At 38.3% G+C, this 21730-nt stretch overlaps 1 protein-coding gene across 1 annotated transcript; it reads left to right on the forward strand.

Annotated features, from left to right (window-relative positions):
* Positions 1-5837: 5837 nt before the first annotated feature.
* On the forward strand, positions 5838-6242 carry K441DRAFT_586515 (uncharacterized protein; the record flags this gene model as incomplete). Its single annotated transcript, XM_067644632.1, has 2 exons — positions 5838-5953; positions 6026-6242. Coding segments are annotated over 2 exons (333 nt in total), but the record flags the coding sequence as incomplete, so codon positions are not given.
* Between the last annotated feature and the right edge of the window lie 15488 nt (positions 6243-21730).

Genomic DNA, 21730 nt, shown 5'->3' on the forward strand with positions numbered 1-21730 from the left:
CCTATATCCTCGCCGAAAAGGTAGCAATAGCTATTATAATGTAGCATTTAGGTAGCTTTTAGGTTTTTTATATCCACCTAAACAACTACTAAACTAAATTCACCGGTTATATAATAATATATATATGGTATAAGCAGTCTTTGTTAATAGCAAGCTAATTTAAGTTAATATTATTGGCCGAGAGTCGATCTATTGAACTTTAGGAGTTATATTAGTCCTTCCTAATAAATCGCAGGTACCCTTGTCTCGCTCTTTAGTAAAGAGGCTGTGGCAATATAGCTATACTTCTATCCTTAACTTCTTGCTAGCTTTATAGTTGTGATTTTTAGAATACTAGTAATACGAATCTCGAAACTACGTATATGCTATAAGTAAAGCCCGGGAATCTAGCTCGACCTAGCACTTACTAACTCTTTTTATTTGTTCGCGGCGTAGTAGGTTTATAATAGCCTTTTTCTATTTTGGGCGAAGTCGCGAGCCGAAATGAAGTGGCTTAAAGTCCTCTTTGCGAAGAATGACGCCTTTTTTAAGTAATAGTTAAATAAAAGTAATCTTAACCGGGTTATATATAGCTGCCTCTTGTATAAAGGGGTCTGGTCGTGCTCTAGCATCCCATAGTATATATATAATCTCTTTTTAGCCATAGGAAATGGCTGCGTTTAGTGGGATGCGTCTATTGGCAGGCTTGACTTCGGCCCTATACTTAAGCAATAGTTTAACGATTTCTGCGTTACTTCTCCACGAAAGTTCTAAGAGCACGCTTTTGCCTTCTCTTAGCGTGTTAATAGGCGCGCCCCGTTCCAGTAGCAGGCGAACTACATCTATATAGCCTTCCTCCGCGGCCAACAGTAAGGGCTTAATAAGGTCGTTAACGTTAATAAATAAAACAGCCTTCTAAGCGGTGCTAGCCTGCCCGAACTTTGCTGCCTAGTACATTGCGGAGCTGCTGTCGCGTTTGTAAAGCTCATTATTTAATATATAGTAGAAGTGACGACCTGTAATGACGAGAGCATTGACGTCGCATACGCGTTTAAGATACTCCGCTATTATGAGAATTAATTCGATGGTTAGATAAAGTATAGACATTTTTAATGGTTAAGAGTGCTTTTTAAGGAATGGCAGGAGTGGGCTAGTTTTCCCCTCCTTTTAAGTCCTTAGAGTGTTAAGCTAAAGTCGGAACATTTAGTTATTAGCGGCGTTATATACTGTTTTAGCCAACAATATCCGAACGCTTGTAATGGTTTATGGATAATTTCCCTTTAAGTGATAATTATATATACGCTTACTTTAATAATACTATTTATTTATATAATATACTCTCTTATATATATAAGAGATAAAGATTAAAACTAGCACCTAGCAGAAGATAGAGGGCTAAGGTATTAGCGGATAAAAGCTACTGTTCTAAGCCACGGTTGCTTTCCTCCTCCTTATACTTTAGGTATACTCTATCCTTCTAACGGCATCTGTTATAAAAGCTATGCTTTTAGTAGTCTGCTGTTAGTACTAACTCCCCTAATGAATACCCTTCCTTATACACTACGCATTTCTTTATTATTTTTAGGTAATGCTCTGGAAATCTCTTGACCTTAACATATTCCTTAAAAATCCTATCTAGCTATTAACATTCTAACTCTTCCTAATAGTCTTTAATCCTTCTTAGTATCTCTACCTTTTCCTTTAGTGCTAAACGCTTTAGTACCTACTTTCGTACTCTTTCTCTAATTAATATTATTATATATCCTGCTCTTTGCCGCTCTATTCCTATAATACAATCTACCGTATCTTAAGTATTAATATTCTTAAAGATATTTATAATTAAATTATCCTCGCCGATTATTATAAACTTTTTAATGACTTTTCTATTTAAACTATAGTAAATCACCCGGAGGTTCCACCTAGGCAATTCCTCTATTACCTCCACGGCCTTAATATATTTAGAAACTTTATTCGCAAGATTAAAAAGGCTAAAACTTATTTTAACCATTAAAGATACTAAAATTTAGCTTAGTGTAAATTTTAGAGCAATAACTAAACTAAATCTTATAGATTTGAGTTTAGAAGGCGATCTAGTAACTAAGGGATCCCTATGCGCGATGGGGACCGGGATAAATGCGAAGGTAAAATAATAGAAATTACTTTTATCTACCTTAAGGAGCTTACTAGATAGGTATAGAGGGCTGATAAAATATTTAGGGTTAATAGTATAAAAGAACAGAGCGATTTACACTCGCGCCAATTAGATATAAAATGGCGGATTAGCCTATATAGGTAACTTATATTTAGACTAGAGGATTAGAGTGAATTTAACGCCAGTCTAAATAGATTACTAGAAGAATATATTTACTAAGAGCACGGGAGCTTATTAACTTTAAACTTAACCTCTTAATAATTAGGGGGGAACAAACAGATAACTTTTAGGGATAAAAAGGTCCGCCTTTAGAAAAAATAGGCCTATAAGAAAGAACCTATCTACACAAAGGAGCTGGTCAAGGAGAAAAAGTTAGCAGTATAGGGTCGCTACAGTTTTGGGTGCCCCATTGGATATTGTAGTTTTCTTATCTACCGCAACTTGCTTCCGGATAAGAGCCTCCTATATTAAAATGTCGTCTTTGTATACAAATTCGAATATAAATCGTATATAATTGTATGCGCAGTACTTTTTTTACTTAAAATATATAAAACTCTATTTCTTACTAGCCTCTTTATTACTAAGTCTTAACAGGTATCGCCTACTTAAATTGCGATCCTATTGAGCTAAAAGGACGGTGTAATAAGGGCGCGATAGGCGAATGCCGTACTTAATTATCCGACGAGCCTCCCCCCTTACTAGCTACACCCTGCCTAGCTATAGTATAAGGCGACGCAGATCTGCCGAATATAGTAGGAGGAAGCCTTAGGCTTATAGTAAAGAAATAGAGTTAATAAAGTATGCGCATACGATTATATTTGATTTATATTCGAATTTATATACAAAGACGATATTTTAATGTGGGAGGCTCTTATATGGAAGCGAGTTGCAGTAGATAAGAAAACCACAATATCACCACTATACCTTATTTTAATGTCCCTCAAATTTCTCAGGCAACATAATCCTAGAAATTTTGAGATTTGGGTAAAGTTTTCTATTTTATTAAATACTTTTTAGGGACAGCTATAGTTGTTAGCGAAACCGGCCTCTGCCTTAGGGCGCTGTTAGAAGTTTTCCTTCGCTCTTAACTAAGGTCCGCTAAACTAAATTTGGTTAAGTGTTGTATACCTAGCTATAGGCGCCCGAACCGGCCTTACTATTGGCAACGTGTCCTTTTTAAAAGCTTTAAATACGTCTAAGAATAGGATTAAACTCGTAACTTTTCGTCTTTAGCTATATATAGCTAAACCTTGCTACCTCGCAGCATAACATAATTCGCTCCGCTCCTAGATTATAATCTTATTCCTCTCTTACCGGCGTTAGGAATTAAATAATGGGGTTACGTGCTTACTATATAGCGGGGCGATAGTGTCTGTAATTCCGCCTAACTTAAAACCCTAATAACATTAGACAGAAGAGTACCGTCCGCGCTTATGCTTGCTAATTGCATTATATATACTGTGTTTTATTACAGTCTTACAAACTACAAAATCACTAACGCTGGGAATGAATGTTACTCCAGTAATTATTCCGCCTACCCCCTAGAGTCTACCGCCCGCAAACAGCTTAGATACCTACGTTCTCTACTATATAACAACCTTTAAAGGATCTGCTCCGTTTATCAGCCTCGTAATGAAATTCTGCTAACATTACCACTTCGTTATATTTATGTAGCAGCTATATATTATACTTGACACGAATAGACGGTTTAAGAGAATGGACTTCTACGTATTATAAAGGTATTATAAAGAGATATTATAAAACGCGTGTATTATTTATTACAGGAATAATAGGCACGGCTCCTTATATGCTGGCGCCTATAGACAACTCCAATTTCCTATAACTGTATAGCGCTAGTATATAACTCGGCCACTTAATCCTATGCTATTATTATTACCGACACCTGATATCGCTAACACTCTTATCTTTACTTGATTCGAACTAGCAGAATATCACACTAACTAAATTCTGCGCTCCATTATATAGTGTGGCGAGGCGTGGAACTGGTATAGAAGATATCTCTTTATATCCCAAACATCCTTTTTCCTCCTAGCTACTTGTAGGTTGTGTTTCCATTTATAATACTTAATCCTTAGAAAGCAAGATAGTTGTATAACTAGGCCTTTAAAAGCCTAACGAGTTAAAGACGTACAAAATCCTCTACTTTCTGTCCTTTCTAATGTTAATACTTTTGGGTTATATGTTTGTCTTCTCTTCCAAGTTTCCTTTTTAAAGCCATTTCCAGTGCATTAAGTGAAAGGTATAAGGCAGTGGACTAATGCGAGAAGTGGTATAAAGCTAACGAGTTAAAGAGCATCAAAAAAGCTATCATTGGTCATTTAGTGCTCTGTCTAGGCATTAAAGAGGCGAAAATGAAAGCCGAACTCTATTAGGCTGGTTTTGTCTTTTGTTAAAATTTATAAGTTGCTTTATGTAGGAGACTAAGCATCCTAATAGAATATCTATAGAAAACCGATCCTAAAATTATGTGTAAGGCTACTACCGGCTTTACTATCGGCTGCTATAAAGATAAGGATAGCGAACCATAACCGAGGGATCCGTATGGGTATTTATGAAGTTAGAACCTTAATAGTAGACTCTATAAAGCTTAGTGGCACTAGGCCGGGGTAGGCTCGATTTGACGATCAAGATTTTAAACTCTTATTTGGTAGAAGGGGCAGGTAGACAGTATAAGAGTACATATTTTTTAATCTTTAGTAGTTAAGGAATGCTAATTCTCAACCTTTTATAGTATGTTGTAAAGTCGGGTTCTTATACGGCTGGGATTTTGCCCCACCTATAAGCAGATCTCTTAGCGGTCGCCTTAGCGGACACATCTTAATAAGTAGGGGTCGACTTTTTAAGGTTAGTAAATAGAGAAAGTATAAGTAGAGAAAGTGGGCTGTGGTTAGCGTTGGGACTAATAACGGTAATAAGCTTAGCGTTATGGCGAATAAGCACCGCCGTATTTACTAACATTACTAACCACAGGCCCTTCCATTGGTCTTGTATGCTAAACTCGGCTATAATAATAAGCAAAGGTTGTTTAGTGTGGCGGAGTTACTGAGTTAACTTAAGAGCACCGAAATTCCCTAACCCTAACTAGTTCTTACGACTATTGAACTTCGCAATACAGCCTAACTTATGGCATGACATACCCCTATATCTATGTCACAAACCCCTTTAAAAGAACATTAGCATATAACACCGTTTCTTAGCTTTAGAGCCGGGAGTTAATCCGCTTTTAAAGCGGGGTATTATGGGGTACTTAAGCTAAATCTACCACACGTGGCTAGGACTTAGTCGGATTTTAATAATTATCCTATTCCTGTTCTAGTTGCTTATTACCTTATAACTTTATACTATTTCTATTACCTTTTTATTACCTATTAGTAATGTCGATTAAGTAGCAATAAGGTAACAGTTTCAAATCAACGTCAGTATTAATATTAGTCTTTATCACCTATTTAGTGTATATAGTGAGGCTCTAGAGCCTCTTGCAATGAGGCAGAGTTATTATTCTTTTTTATCTTTTAGTCTTCCGATTGACAGCATGTTACGTTTCCCGTTATATATATGCAAGTTGCGGATTTTTATAACCTACTTACCCTATATCCTTTGGCAGAAAGTAGTAATGTCGAACTATGACTTATTATAAGATAGAATTAACTATTACTTTAAAAACTTGGCTTTGCTAGGCTAGGTTTTTCTTACAGCAGGTGCTTTTAAATTACGATCTAATATTAAAGGGCTAACGGAAGGAAACAAACGTCTCGCACTACTTAGTGATGCCGTTCTACGCCTTTATATACTTAATAAATAGTACCTAAGTAAAACAGATATAGGTATAGATATAATAAGATAGGTAATGTGTTTCTAACAAAATATAAAAAGTGGAGATAAACTAGTAAGGGACATTGGTATAAACGAAAAATTGTATAGAATAGCGAAGGATTGGAATCTAAGAATATATTTAAAGGAAAATCCCTTGCAAAAAGGCGAGGAGCTAAAAACTGCACTTGCTTTAATAGTTGAAGCTATTCTTGGCGCTATATGGGTTGACTTTGAAAGAAATTTTGGGGTAGTACACTATGCTGTAAAGAAATTCTAGTCCTGAATAATTCGTGCAAGGTATTTTATTTTAATAATATAGTTAGTTGAACGGCCGCTTAACCCGCCTCCTCTAGTAGAGTTACTTATAAAGAGGTGCTTTAGTGGGTTATTTGTAGCTAACGACCGCTAACTATTGGCGAACTGTATCTATCCCGGATATACTTTACTAATTCCTAAATAGGACGAATATGACCTCCTATAATACCACAAGAAAAAGAAAAAAACTAAGAGTAACGGACTATAGGGTATAAGTTAGTAGAGAAGCGCCATACTCTATAAATACATGGTTTTTGAAATGCTTATATCTAAAGAGTATTATTCCCGATAAGTGGCAATATAGGTCTAAATATAGGATTGGTTCATTCTGTTTGAAAAAACGAAGATATTACCTCTCGATATGTTCCCTTACTTTATATAGGTAATAGAAAAGGGTATATACTCCCAGCTTATAGGCGCAGAAGAGATACTATTGATTTATAATCTTTATAGGGCCTAGTTTAGGTTTAACCGTTAGCTCTAGACTTGGCTTTAGAGTAGGAAGGATACCCTAATTACGATCACGGATGACCTTACGCTTAACTGTAGGTTCTAGTACCCGGCATAGATTAAGCAAGGCTTTAATTGCGTTAATTCGATATTAAAAATTTTCTTATGTTGTAAGATTAGTTAGACGTTTACATAAGAGCTGAATAACGCGTTTTTGTTCGGGACTATGCTCTACTAGTTCTAGTTTCTACTTTTCCTCGCGTAGACCGATAGCTAATAGCGTAAGCTGTCGCCTTAAATCTTCGGTCTCGATTTTGTTAAAAAATTTAAGCCATGTTTCCTTCCGTTTCCCCCTTTTTAAGGCCTTCTTTTGTTTTTCTAATTCTAATGCAGCTTATGTATATAATTTATACTCTTTACTCCTAAGTGCCTATACATTTTTAAAAGTACCGTATAGTTCTTTAGTTTTTTTAGATAAGGCATCGCGCTGCTGACGGAGCTCTATAATAAGTAGATAAGTTTTAAGAGAATTATTTATTATATCTGTAACTGCTTTAGGAGCCCGCGGGTCGATGTCCCGACTAATATACGTTAGGGACTTTATAAGTGCGTTAGTAGAAGGGCGGCCAAGGAAAGCAGCCTAAACGTTATATAAAATCCGCTCATTTATATAAGCCTAATAGACACTAGCATCTTTATAACCCATAACCTGTTATAATTAAGCTTAGGTTGCTATAGCGTCAACCGCTTTACCTATTCCTCGCCGAATATTATAGGGATTGAAGATTTGTATTATTCCGGCTATAAAGCCTAGCCGCTAAATATAGTAGAGGAAAGTATAGTAGGGTATAGGCTTGTCTAAAGTTCTAATCCTATCTACTGTTGTAATTGCTTACTAAAATATTGGTTTATTTTCCTAGCTTTTCTTCTATCTTAAACGTGAGGTCGTTTAATATGGGTTAACTCGAACTATAAAAACCTACTTAATAGTCTGGAATTTAAGTTTAAAGGTATTGTTGAGAATTCCTAGGACAATTATATAAATTATTGGATTGAAGATTAGGTCGTTAACCTTGTAAAGATAAAATATCTTGCTATATCCAATTTAGCATTTATTAAAGAGAAACTTGTTATATATGCCTTACCGTTTAGAATTCCGTCTATACCCTTTAGTAAATTGTAAATTAATCTCTATGGTAATAAGGTCCCGTTTAGCCCCCGGCTCTTAAATGAGGATAAGTGTAACATATTTATAATATAAAGTGTTAATAGGTTCGTCCTTTTTCTTAGATCCTTCGCTAATTCCGTTATATTGGTTATCTATTTCGCTATTATCTTCGTCTTCACTATCGTTATCCCTATCTCTATCGTTAATTTCGTTATTATTTATGCCATCTCCTACTCCCCTATCCTTATTGTAGGTCTTAAGAGCGCATTAGGTTACTACTTTCGCATTTCTCTTTATATAGACTAATGCGCCCGGCCAAGATGCTGTATATATATAGATAAGTATTAAAAATGCAAGTTATAGACTCTGTCGCCCGTCTAGAAATGTAGAGGTATTACGAGCCCAGTAATAATGTAAAACCCAAAAAATATCGTCAACATTCATTACTGGCTTCTCCTTGGTGGATATGTTAAGCCCATTATTCTTGGTTAATAGTCCGTTAATATACTGTAATGGTTAGCGGGATTTTATAAATATTTGAAGTGATTTCCATACGTTATTAATTTCTTTATTAACGTCTTTAGGCCAATCCTTCTTAGTATATTTTTAATAGAGCTGTCGCCAGTGTTTATATTTCTAACAAATACTAGTCCTTTTCCGTAATGGATAATTATCTACAATCCACTAAAGAAAAATTTTAATGTCATGGTTTGAGGCATTCTTAAAAAGTTAAGTAGGGTGTTTTTTCATATTCTCGCAGAACTTAAATAATAAGCTATAGAATTGCATTTTAGATAAGAGCACTCTTACCTTAACTATCGTATTGAAATTTCGTTTATATTATTCTTTATTACTAGTGAATAATTTTTCTTTATAAGACCTATCTTCTTAAATTCTTCGCGGAGTTTTTCGTAATGCTCAGCCGAATATTTTAGCTGCGCTGGTGGCTTGCGTTGTTGGATAGGCGGACGTTTAGGTATCCATCTAGGTTTCTGCCTAAGTTTGTGCCCATACTTACGCCTAAGTTTATGCCTTAGGCTTTCCTTCGGCTTATTATATGGGAAGGGCATATATTAATTTGGTTCCTAAAAAAGAGGGTATTGCTGTAGCAATAGGGCGGGCGCGGAGTCCAACTTGTAAATTAAGGCGAGGTAGAGTAACAGGGTAAGTCGGGTAATAGCATAGAATTGTTGATACGATTAGCAAAATGGCGGAGAATATTAAGTAGGTATAGGAAAAGAACTAAAGTATAGGAAGAGAAAGAAGAGTAAACTAATGTGGTTGGTTAATAGAAGTAATGCCGAGTAGAAGGCTGCAGCGGGCGTGTTAAGCTTTATAGATATCTAGGGGACGTTAAAAGCTAGGGAGGTCTATCATAACCGACTATAAGTTAGTAGGATAATAGATAACCCACTTCTTAGAATACAGGGCCGTCCCGGTAATGGGTGATTAAATATGGAAGTACGCAGTTAGAAGTTTTAATGGGGGAGAGACACTTCGCTTAGGCCTTAGCGCCTGGGACAAGCGCTGCTTAAAATAGCGAGCAAACCATCTAAAAATAGACGTCAGTGTCCCTGGACATAGAGTTATACTAGTAAAGACTGCGGAGATGCTCTTATCTCATACGTACCATTTTTCTATATTAAGATTAGATCTTTTCTTATTGAGTTAGGTGTTTCTGTTAGATCTGGAGCTCTAGGGGCTCCACGGCTTCAAATCCACTCCATTCAATCAATCAAATTGACAAAAAAACCTTCACCGCACATGCAACCTTACCAAAAGGTAGCGCCACACTCCAAAACTTACGCATACCCATCTTACCATCAAAAACAATCGATTTTCCAACTTTTAAGACCTAATTCCTACTACCTAGCGAGCTAGAGGTGGATTTATTTGTCGTTTTACCCCCTTTTCCCAACAGAAAATTTTCTCTAAGGGTGGCCCTAGCTTATAAGCGAGGCACGGACAGGAACACTAAAACTACTACCACTACCACCAATACCAAAACTGTAAATAGGAGCTAGTTTTTCTACTACCTTTTAGCCTAATCTCCCCAGAAATCTTCTAGTAGGATTAGTAAGGGAAAAGGGTATAAGGATAGTAAAAACTAGGGAACCCTTCTATAAGATGCCGAAGCCTAGTAGGCATAAAAAAAAACAACCTCCTATAGAAATAAGTAACAATAAATCTACATTTACTTTTTCTGCCCCTTCTCCTTCTCCTGGCCTATTTGGGACAGGAGAAAAAAGAGGACATCCTTAGTCTTCTACTGAAAAAGAAAACCAAAAACCTGCAAAAAAGACAACTAAACTGATGACTTTTACGGCTAGTATACCTAGTATATCTTTCTCTCCCCTTTCTCCAGAACAATACCTATAAAAGGCTTTAGATAGCCTAACCTAGGCCTATAAAGGGCTAGAAGAAGAAGAAGAAGAAGAAGACAAAAAGGAATAAGTTAAATAGCTAGAGGACTATACACGTAGTATTTTAGTAGGAGAAAATCCCTTTATAAAAGGAAAAGAAAAGACAAAAGATGTCCTAAAAGGACTAGTTAAAGAAGTAAGAGCTCTCCGTAAGGAGGTAGCCCCTACTAAAGAAACCTACGCAAAGAGGCTAAAGAAGGACCTCCCTACTTTATCCTCTCTACCCTCCTCGTTACTACTATTTCCTACTCCTTTTACTTCTACTAGAAGTAAGAAAAAGTAGCTATAAGAAAGAAAGCTAGTTTTAATTATAGACGAAAAGGACTAACCTTTAAATACCTTCTCTATACGAAATAAAGTCAATTAACTATTTATATTAAAACTATAAGTAGAAAAACCTATTTTAGTATCTATAGCTAGAACTAAAGGAAAATAAAATATTCTCCTTATAACTACGGAAGAGTATAATGCGGATTTCCTAGTTAAATATAAGGAAATCTAGTATAACTGCTTTACCTTTTAAAGAGAACAAAAACTAGAACTATAGGTTTAAATTATAGCCTATAGGGTTTCTACCTTACCTTTCCTAAAAGAAGGAGGCTCTAAGCTTCTAAAAGAAGAAATTAAGACTTTTAATCCTATAAGGATATAAGGACTACCTAGATAGATATAACCGACTACCGGTGCTGTGCCGAGACACAAGGCTGTAGCCTGGAAGGCTCCAAGACAGCATTGGCACTACCCTCGTATATCTCGCATACCTCGTATATGGCTCAAATGAGTCATAGATTAAGTTATAGACCCTACGGTCAAGACTCTACATTTGTGTATATAGTTCACCTAATTTCCATAGATTTACAATTAAGTTGCTCGTTTAATTCCCACACACTACAAAGCTTACAGTTATGAGCCCGGATCGCACTACCTGCTAACCAATCAATCTATTACCTTATTTAAGAAGTCACTACTTCTATCACCTTTGCAAGTGTCTTGAGCTTCTTCACCTATTAAACGAACGGATGATCGACCTTAGTCGACGATTGTACCCGACCGACGAACGAACTGTTGAATCAAATCAAGAGTTCGGAACGTCAAAATAAGGTTTTCGCCAAGCCACCAATTGGACCCTGCCTGACCTGTCAAAATCCAAAAATGACGACCACCGCCGAATCAAAAGTCAACCTTATCCTTAACCAGCCATCTGATTGGACCCAATGGTTCTTTATTGTACAAGACACTGCTAAGACTAATAAGGTATGGCAGTACATCGACCCATCTAAGAAGAAAGACAAGCTTCTAACCCTAGAACCACCAAAACGACCTACACCTGCGAACGTACTACCCACTGCCACATCGATAGCTCAGCTAGACCAACGCCAGCTTACCGCCTACAATTAACTCTACGCTGAATACAAGGACGACCTATAAACATATAAGAAGCAAGAACAGGCAATAAACGGTATTAACAACTATATCGTTTAATCGACATCGGTTGCCTACCTTCCTCTTATTAACGGCCTTAAAACGGTACACGAACGGCTACAAGCACTCAAGACTGCACTAGCCCCTACCACCTCAGGTCAAAAACACGAGGTCCTTAATCAATACACGGCTTTAAAATCCTACAATAAAAAGCAGAGCATCGAAAAATGGTTAAACAACTGGCGGAACGTCTACAAGCTTGCGGAGCAATTGGAGCTTCTAGACGTTTAGGGATTCAGGGCACACTATGATTTTGTTTAAGCAACCAAGCCAATCTCTTCTAGCTTCGCAGGAGCCCTAGAAGTAGACCTTATTAGGAAAGAACGGAAGAACGAAGACGCCCTATCTATCATCAAACTGATTGAGGAATTCAAGGAGCACTACCGCATGCAGCAAGCAGCATCCTCTGCTACCGCTGCCAATAACTCTGCCTTTGCAACGCTTCAAAACAACTCAAATCCCAATTCAGATTCCAACGTCAATTCTAATTCCAACAGCAATCCAAATTCAAATTTAAGATCGCACAGGGAATGTATATGCGGCCTCAAACATCAATTCGGCGACTGCTACTACATTATTGAGCAGAAGCGCCCTCAAGGATGGAGACCAAGGCCAGATATCCAAAAGATAGTAGATGAGAAGATCTCGTCTATATCCTTAATTAGACGCGCAGTTAATCGGATTTAAAAAGAAGCACGGGAAGCAAAGGAGAATAATTAAAAGGACGCAGAATCTATAATCGATTTTGATTCTAAAACCCCACCTTCTAAGACACCGACTAGCTATGCTGCCGTGTTCAGTACTGGTTAAATTCCGTTCGAGCTCCAGAACACCTGGATACTCGACCCTGGTGCAGATACCTACGTCTGCAACAACGAAGAAGACTTTACCTTCTCATACCTAGCAGCAGAAGACGACTACCTAATTGCTGGCGGAAATTTCGAAAAGATTTAAGCTTACGGAATAGTAACCATTACTGTCGATACACCTACTGGGAAGTCAAAATTGAAGCTATCCTATGTAGCACTAGCACCTACCTTTTTCACAAATATCGTAGCACTATCGAGAGCTACTAACAACGACATCCATTTCGACTCAGGACGAAATGTGCTATACCGTCTAGCAACTGGCGAAACAGTATGCTATGCAAAACGACTAGGGGGCCATTGGGCACTGATGCACAGAGAGCCTACGCCTTCAAATACCCTAGACTCAACTCAATTAACATTCTCAACTTTAAAAAGAAGATATTAACCAAGCAGAATGGCCCGTAAACCAGTCGGAGCCTTAGCTACCAAATGGCATAAAATACTTGGCCATGCAGGACCTAACGCTATTAAGCAGCTTCCTAAGCACGTCAATGGCGCAGAGCTAGCCGAAGAACAAGCACCGCTCAAAATCGAATGTGAAGTTTGCTTACTAGCAAAGCATACATAGCAGATCTCTTGAAGACGAGAACACGAATTTCTAGCCACTCAACCATTTAAACGGCTCGCATTTAATATCATCAGCCTCAGAGAACCAGGCTATAACGGCGATAGATACATTATGCATTTCTATTGCACGTATTCTAAATTTAACTTTGTGTTTACCTCTAAGAATAAGGACGAAGCTACTATCCTACCTACCATCCGAAAGACCCACCGTTTGATTAAAATACGGTTCTACTAAGACGTCGTCTTCTTCTGGAGCGATGACGAACGAGCTTTTAGACAGACAGGAGACACCCTGCAGACATGGTGCGCAGACGAAGGCATCACTTTTGAATGCCGAGCACCGTATACCGAGGAACAAAATGGTGGAGCAGAACGATCTGGACGAACCCTTATGGTACGATCAAGAGCTATGCAGCTAGAAGCTTCCTTACCCCTATCTCTAGGACCAGAAGCTTTCCTTGCTGCTAGATATACGCTCAATCGAACACCAAATGAGCAACTAGGATGGAAAACTCCGTACAAGATCGCCTACGGCAAGCCGCCATCACTTACCCATATACACGTATACGGTTGCAAGACCTATACGCTAGACAAAAGAGTTAAAAGGGGGGACAAGCTGGCTCCTCGTGCGTCGATTGGACACCTAGTCGGCTACGATTTAACCAATATCTACCGTATCTGGATTCCAAGCCTCCGCAAAGTCATTCGAACTAGAGACGTTACATTTAACAAGACCTCGTTCTATGACCCCAAGGGTTAAGACATCGACTACCTGCTAAGGGAAGCATTAGAGGACACCATCCAGACGATTAGTCTACCAGAACCTCTCCACGAGGATAAATCTAAGGATGAATCTATCCTATATAGACCTACCTCGAATACAGATCAAACGACTACACCTGAATCAAACGATTCGGCAGAGCCTCCTACGAAGGATACTAAGCAGCTACCGACTCCTAGCAGAACGGTATCTCCAGATTTACCAGAATCGAACACCTCACCACAAGGACTTCAAGACGACATCCTGGATACAATTAAAGCAATTCCTAACCAACTAAGCAGTTCATCAGAACCGTTGAATACAGCTCCACGAGCTAACGAAGTCTCGGCCAAACCTTCTGCCGACCTTATCCTACCAGAAGGATCAAAACGAATTCGACGTCAAGCGCATGCGACAGCACTAGCCAATCTATCTACCCTATTTGGTTACTACGCTGGATTTGCTACAGGGCTAGTAAAGGACATCAGCCGAACTAGATCCTTATCCTCATCTCTACATCGGGACAATCTTCCTCCTGAACCAAAGAACCTCAAAGAACTGAGAAAGCATCCTTTGACTACTGGCTTTCAAAAGGCTATAGAAAAAGAATACAACGACCTGAAACGCCGAGGGACATTCAAGACTGTACCAAAAGCAGAAGCATGCAGCGAGCAGATCCTACCACTAAAATGGGTCTTCAAATATAAGCTCGACAGCGACGGTTACCTACAAAAGCTAAAAGCTCGATTGTGCGTCCGCGGAGACTTACAGATTACCGAGGAGGAGACCTATGCAGCAACCTTAGCTGCTCGAATATTCCGTGCCCTCATGGCTATAGCAGCCGCATTCGATTTGGAAATTCGACAGTATGACGCCGTAAACGCATTCACAAATGCTAAGCTCAGTAAACCAGTATACTGCTACTGCCCAGAAGGACTTGATCAAAATGGACATATCCTAGAGCTACTCATGGCGCTATACGGACTAAAAATATCACCGCTACTGTGGTATAAAGAGCTTACCAGTACCCTAGCCGAATTCGGATTGAAACCTATCCCAGGTACCAACTGTCTATTTACTAATGAACGACTTATTGTCTTCTTCTACGTAGACGATATCGCCGTTCTATTTGCCAAAAAGGACCTTTAAAGACTAGAAGAATTCGAAGCCAAACTACTACACTAATACGAGATCCGTGCACTAGGAGACCTACAGTGGCTCCTAGGTATTCGAATCGAACAAGATCGAGCAAGCAGAAAGCTCTGGCTCTGCCAAGACTCCTATATCAAAAAGATAGCCAATCGATTCAATATTCAACCAGGAAGATCTTCTAAATCACTACTTCCTGCCAAAGAACTGATTCCGTCCGACCAGCAGACGAACCCTTAAAGGACACTAGCCTACCAGCAGCGGGTTAGTTCTCTTGCACACCTAGCCGTATTTAGAAGACCTAATATTGCAAAGACGCATTCTAAGCTAGCTGAATTCCTCACTAATCCAAATTAGGGACACCTTGACGCAGCGAACTAAGCCATTACCTACTGCCTTGGAACAAAATCTACAGCTATTAAATACTTAGGGGAAGCTTTCGGAGCACACGTCTACTTTAGAAACCCCAAAGGAGAAGATGTCACCTTTTACGGAGCATCCAACGCAGTATTTGCGGATAATAGAGAGACCAGACGGAGCTCTCAAGGATACCTTTTTACCCTATTCGGAGGACTGATCGATTGGAAGGCGACCCTATAACGATCAGTGACTTGCTCGACTACGGAAGCGGAGCTTCTCTTTGTGTCTACTGCTGCCGTTAAAATTATCTGGTGGCAACGATTCTTTGAGGCAATCGGCTTCAATTTAGAACGCGAATTTACTCTGCTATGCGACAATATGCAGACTGTACGCCTTCTCAAACAGGACACACCAAAACTTGACACCAAGCTTCAACATATCAACGTCCATCAGCACTGGCTGAGACAGGAAGTCCAAGACAAAAAGATCGACGTACGATGGGTTCCTATAGATAAAATGCCTGCCGACGGACTTACCAAAATCTTACCTCGTTAAAAGCACGAAGCATGGATAAAGCAGTTGAATTTGGTAGATATTCGACATCAGATCAATTAATTCTATTTGCAATATCCGCAATATCCGCGATATTCGCAATATCCGTCACGGTTACCCCATCCTTTTGCTACTCCCAAATTGTATCTAAATTTCCTATTTTGGTATAGCCCCTACCTTCATTTTTGTTCTCTACAGCTTTAACTACACCGTTAAATCTGGGGGGGTGTGTAACCGACTACCGGTGCTGTGCCAAGACACAAGGCTGTAGCCTGGAAGGCTCCAAGACAGCATTGGCACTACCCTCGTATATCTCACATACCTCGTATATGGCTCAAATGAGTCATAGATCAAGTCATAGACCCTACGGTCAAGACTCTACATTTGTGTATATAGTTCACCTGATTTCCATAGATTTACAATCAAGTTGCTCGTTCAATTCCCACACACTGCAAAGCTTACAATAGATCTTATTTAGTATAAAAAGACACGATCTACAGACTAGATTTAGCTCTATAGTTTTTACTATAGAAAACGAAGAAAAAAGATAAGAAATCCTTAAGTAAAAAGAGATATTAATTGCAGGTACAGCTACTAAGGTAGTAAAATACCTTAAAGTCTCTCCTACTACGCAGTGTAATAGCTGCTAAAAATTTGGCTATATAGGAGATAGATACTCTACTAGGGCCTATAGATATTATACGGCTGTATATTATTACGGCACTGGCAAAACTTAGCAGAACTACACACCGGCAAGTTGCCATAGATTGCCGCATATTGTGGTTACGTGACGCGAAGATCGTATATAGCTTCGAGCGGCGCTCCCCTTCTTCTCCTTTCCTTTCTTTAGCTTTAGATTCTCGTTTATAGATAATCCAATCGTATAGGCTTGCGCGACCCTTTTACTGTGCTTATATCTCGATTAACTAAGTCGCTAATATTATCTAAAGCTTACTCTACTCTTTCTTCCTAAGAAGGAACTTAAATATATCTATGAGAACACAGAATAGGACCCTAAGGATATCACTAGGACCATAAGGACAGGACCTAAAAGAAAAGAACAGAACCCCAAAGAAAGGACCTATAAGACACACATAGACCAGAACCCCTAAAGAAATTACCTAGAATTACCTAACACCCTTACTACTATGCCACAAACTATAGTAGCAGGTAAAGCAGCTATAGGACCCTTAAATACTTTAGACGAAGAAATAATTAACGTTTTAACCCCCCAGGCGGAGCTTGCGGCTGCTAATACCAAAATTAAACAATTACAAGAGCTGCTTAAAGCTAGAGATACCCCTATATCTAATAATAAGTCATTATTAGATAACCAAAGACTTACTACAGTCCTTTAGGCCCTATTTTAGCGCCTTAGTAGATCTACTAAGGCCTATATAGCACCAAAGCGGTCAGCAAAGGTCGCGGACCCCCTACTACTTACAAACAGAACCAACCCTATATTTAATAATTAGAAGCTTTAATTATGGGATAAGCTTAAAGTTAATATAGACTACTTCCTTAACGCCTAAGCCAGAATAGCCTATGTCTTCGGCCGTACTGGCGGAGACGCCTAAATATATTTACGCCCGCGATATACGGAAGACTTAGCAGACCCCTTTATCTCTAAAGAAGAAATAATTAAACACTTATCTTCTATTTATAAAGACCCTTTTAAAGTATAGAACGCCCGCTTTAGCTATAAAAGCCTAAATATAAAAATAATAAAGACCTTTTCGGCCTTTTAAACCCGCTTTCTATACCTAGCCGGATAGGCCTAGATCCCCTAGGAAAACCTACTACTAGACCTCTTTAATAAGCTTACCCTAGACCTACAGCGGGCCGTATTACTAGCTTATACTACGGTATAGACGTTAAAGGAACTTACGGACTATTGCCTAGCTATTAACTAAGGCCTCCGTTAAATTAAGGTACGCGCTAATTAGCTAAAAACTAGAAACCTTATAAACTAGGCCATAAGTACTACAAGTACGGCCTATAGTGCCCTAGTATAATCGGCAACTCCTACAGCTAACCTAGTAGCTAGCCGCGTAGCTACCCCTACTATAGGTCCGGTGTACACCTAGCCTATATATAGTAACCCCCGTATATAGGCCCTTAGCGATTAAGGAGCTTACTTCTTATATAGTTAAATAGGCTACCCTATAAGGAACTGCCTAATAAAGGTAAGGATAAATAAGGTCCTATTAATTTAGGAGGATAGTACGGAGCCGGAAAAAGAGGAACCCTAAAGGAAGACTTCTCTCTAGGGTTAAAAGGGATTAATATGTCATACATCAATCTGGGTTGGCTAGTTAGTAAAAGAAGCTGCACTATCCCTTATACTTTATTTCGCAATAAATATTAAGTTTTAACCTCTGCTTTAGCTAACTTAGGAGTAAATGCCTTTACCTTAATTAATATAAAGTGCGCTATAAAACTGGCTAATTTTTTAAATATACCCCTTAAAGAACTGCCTAAACTAATCCCTATTTACGGTTATAACGGACGGATAGGGCTACCTATTATAACTATCTTGCGGATCTACCTCCGCNTTAACAGACGAAGGTAGTATAATATCCCCTTTCTTATTATGGACTTAGGATGCCACAATATAATCTTAAAAAGAAAATAGCTAGCCTATTTAGGCTTACAGCTCGAAGTACGGAGTAAACGGCTTATCTGGCCTAAAACTCTACCCCTAACCCCTTCCTTTATAAAAGAAATTAGCATTATAATAGAAAACCTTATACGGCCCTAGATTAATACTATTTACTAGGCTAATACTATACGCAGAGACTAGGCCTTTAAGAAGGACGTATAGCTTAACCCGTAACGGATCTATATACTACGCCGCCCTTAGACTACCTATATTACGCCACCCGCACTAAAGACTTAGGAAGTTAGTAGTAACCTAGCTAAGTTCCCTATAGAGAACCCTATAAAGCCATAAAGGAAAGCTAGGGATATTAGACGCCACACTAAACTAATAGATAGAAAGGATAACTTATAGAAAATAGAACGTGAGCTAAGGAAGACTATAAACCCTATACTATAAACCACGGCCTAACGGACGCCAAAGAAACCTATAGACCTCCTACTAGTTAATATCTGCTGCATTGGCGCTATAGGATTCTATTAGAACCTAGTTTAGCCTAATACCGTTACCTTTATAACTAGCCTATATAAAATTAACTAAATAATTAAGGAAAAGGAAAGTAAGCTTAGTAGATAGGAAAGCGGGCTTATAGATAAAGAACTAGTGGAGTAAAAACTGCCTAATTAATACCGGAAATTTAAGGATATATTCTCTAAGGCAGCGTCTAATATGCTTTTACCCTACTAATTATATAACTATAAGATCGAGATTAAGCAAGACAAGAGAAGTACCCTTAGCTTTAGCCCTCTCTACCTATAGTCTATTGCCGAATTATAAGCTATAAAGTAGTACCTTATTGATAACCTAAATAAGGGCTTTATTAAGCCTAGCCAAGCCCCTTTTAACTTATCTATTCTCTTTATTAAAAAGCTAAATAGAGGACTGCGCTTCTGCATTAACTACTATAAGCTAAATAATATAACCCGCAAGGACCGCTACCCACTACCCTTACTTAATAAGACTCTTACCTAAATAAGTAGAGCTAAGGTTTTTATAAAGCTTAATATCCGCTAGGCCTTTTACTAAATTAGGATAGACCCTAGGTTTAAAGATCTTACTATATTCCGGACCTATTACGGGATGTATAAATATAAGGTACTTCCTTTTAGACTAACTAATAGACTAGCTACGTACTAGCGGTATATAAACGATGTACTCTTTAACTACCTTAACGACTTCTATACGGCCTATTTAGATAATATTATAATCTACTTAGAGAATAAACTAGAATATAAGGAGTACGTCTATAAAGTCCTATAACGGCTCCACAAAGCTGGCCTCCAGGCCAATATTAAGAAGTTAAAATTTAGTATTAAACGTATAAAGTACCTAGGTTTTATTATTAGCATAAACGGAATTAAGGCCGACCTAAAGAAAACAACCGCAATTAACTAGTGGACGCCCCCACGGACCATAAAGGGGGTGTAATTATTTTTAGGTTTTTATAACTTCTACTAACACTTTATTAAGAACTATAGCAGGATTACCTAGCCTCTTAACCGCCTTACTAGGAAAGACTAGCCCTTTTACTTTAACGCTATATATATACAGGCCTTTAAGGAGCTTAAAAAACGGCTAGTGTCGGCCCCCCTACTTGCCTACTTTAACCTAAAACGGCCCTTAATACTAGAAACTAATGCCTTAGACGGCGTAATAGCTAGTATTTTTTCCCAAAAGCAACTGGACAGAAAATAGCACCCTATTATATACTATTTAAAGACTATAATAGATACTAAACTAAACTACTATATCTATAATAAAGAAATACTGGCTATTATCTCTAGCTTTTAGCACTAGCGTATATAGCTAGAGGGGACCCCTAAACCTATTAAAGTAGTATTAGATTATAAGGCCCTAGAATACTTTATAATAACTAAGGCCCTTATAGCCCGGCAGGCACGCTAGGCGGATATCCTATCTTAGTTTAACTTCTTAATTATATATAGACTAGGTGCTATAAACTATGCGGATGCTCTTACTAGGCGCGAATAAGACCTAGGTAACTATACGGCTATAAAGATCTTATTACGGACCTAGACGCTACTATAACTAGAGCACCTTAACCCCTAGATATAGGCAGAACTAAGTATAGACTCCTTAGGCGCCAAGATATATCCTATTAACCCTTTAGGACTTAACTTAATCAACAAATTACTATAGATAAACCGTACGGCCCCTTTTCTATAGGAGTACCGTGAAAAGGTAAAGAACGTTACCAGCCTATGGTCCCTCAAAAATGGATTACTTAAGCATTAGAAACGGCTGGTAGTAGTAGAGGAACAGAACTTATAGACTTAGCTTATTACTAAAGCATATACCTAGGTCTCTACGGCCTACCCTAGAAAGAATAAGACCTATAGGATTATTAGCGACCGCTACTACTAGCCCGGAATAGTTATAGATATTAACCGCTATATACGGAACTGCAACGACTACTATAGGTCTATAATCCTATAAGATAAAACCCTAGGATTATTAAAACCCCTCCTAATACCTAACCGCCCCTAGTAATATATCTCTATAGACTTTTATAAGCTACCTCTAGACCGTAACGGATATAATATAGTTATAATCCTAGTTAACTGCTTTGGCAAGCGCCTATTTTTAATTCCCCATCACAAGAATATTAATGCTAAAGAGGCAGCCCGACTGTATATCTACTACATTTACCAAATTTACAGACCACTAGACACTATTATATCTAACTATAGGCCGTAGTTTATATCAGCCTTTTAGAATAAGTTTACCCGGATCCTAGGCATTAAGCTAAAGCTTTTTACAGTATATTACCCCCAGACAGACGGTTAAACGGAGATTATAAATTAATACTTAGACTAGAGACTCCGGCCTTTTATTAACTACTTTTAGGATAATTAGGCCGAATTATTGCCCTTAATAGACTACACCCAAGCGACCCTACCCCACGACTCTACTGGATTTGCCCCTATTTAACTAAAAATAGGTTACCTACCCTATATAAGCTTTAACTGGGAAAGACTAGAAGGGCCCTA

This window comes from Cenococcum geophilum (genome assembly GCF_001692895.1).
Source record: "Cenococcum geophilum 1.58 unplaced genomic scaffold K441scaffold_62, whole genome shotgun sequence".
In the NCBI taxonomy this organism is placed as follows: Eukaryota; Fungi; Ascomycota; class Dothideomycetes; order Gloniales; family Gloniaceae; genus Cenococcum; species Cenococcum geophilum.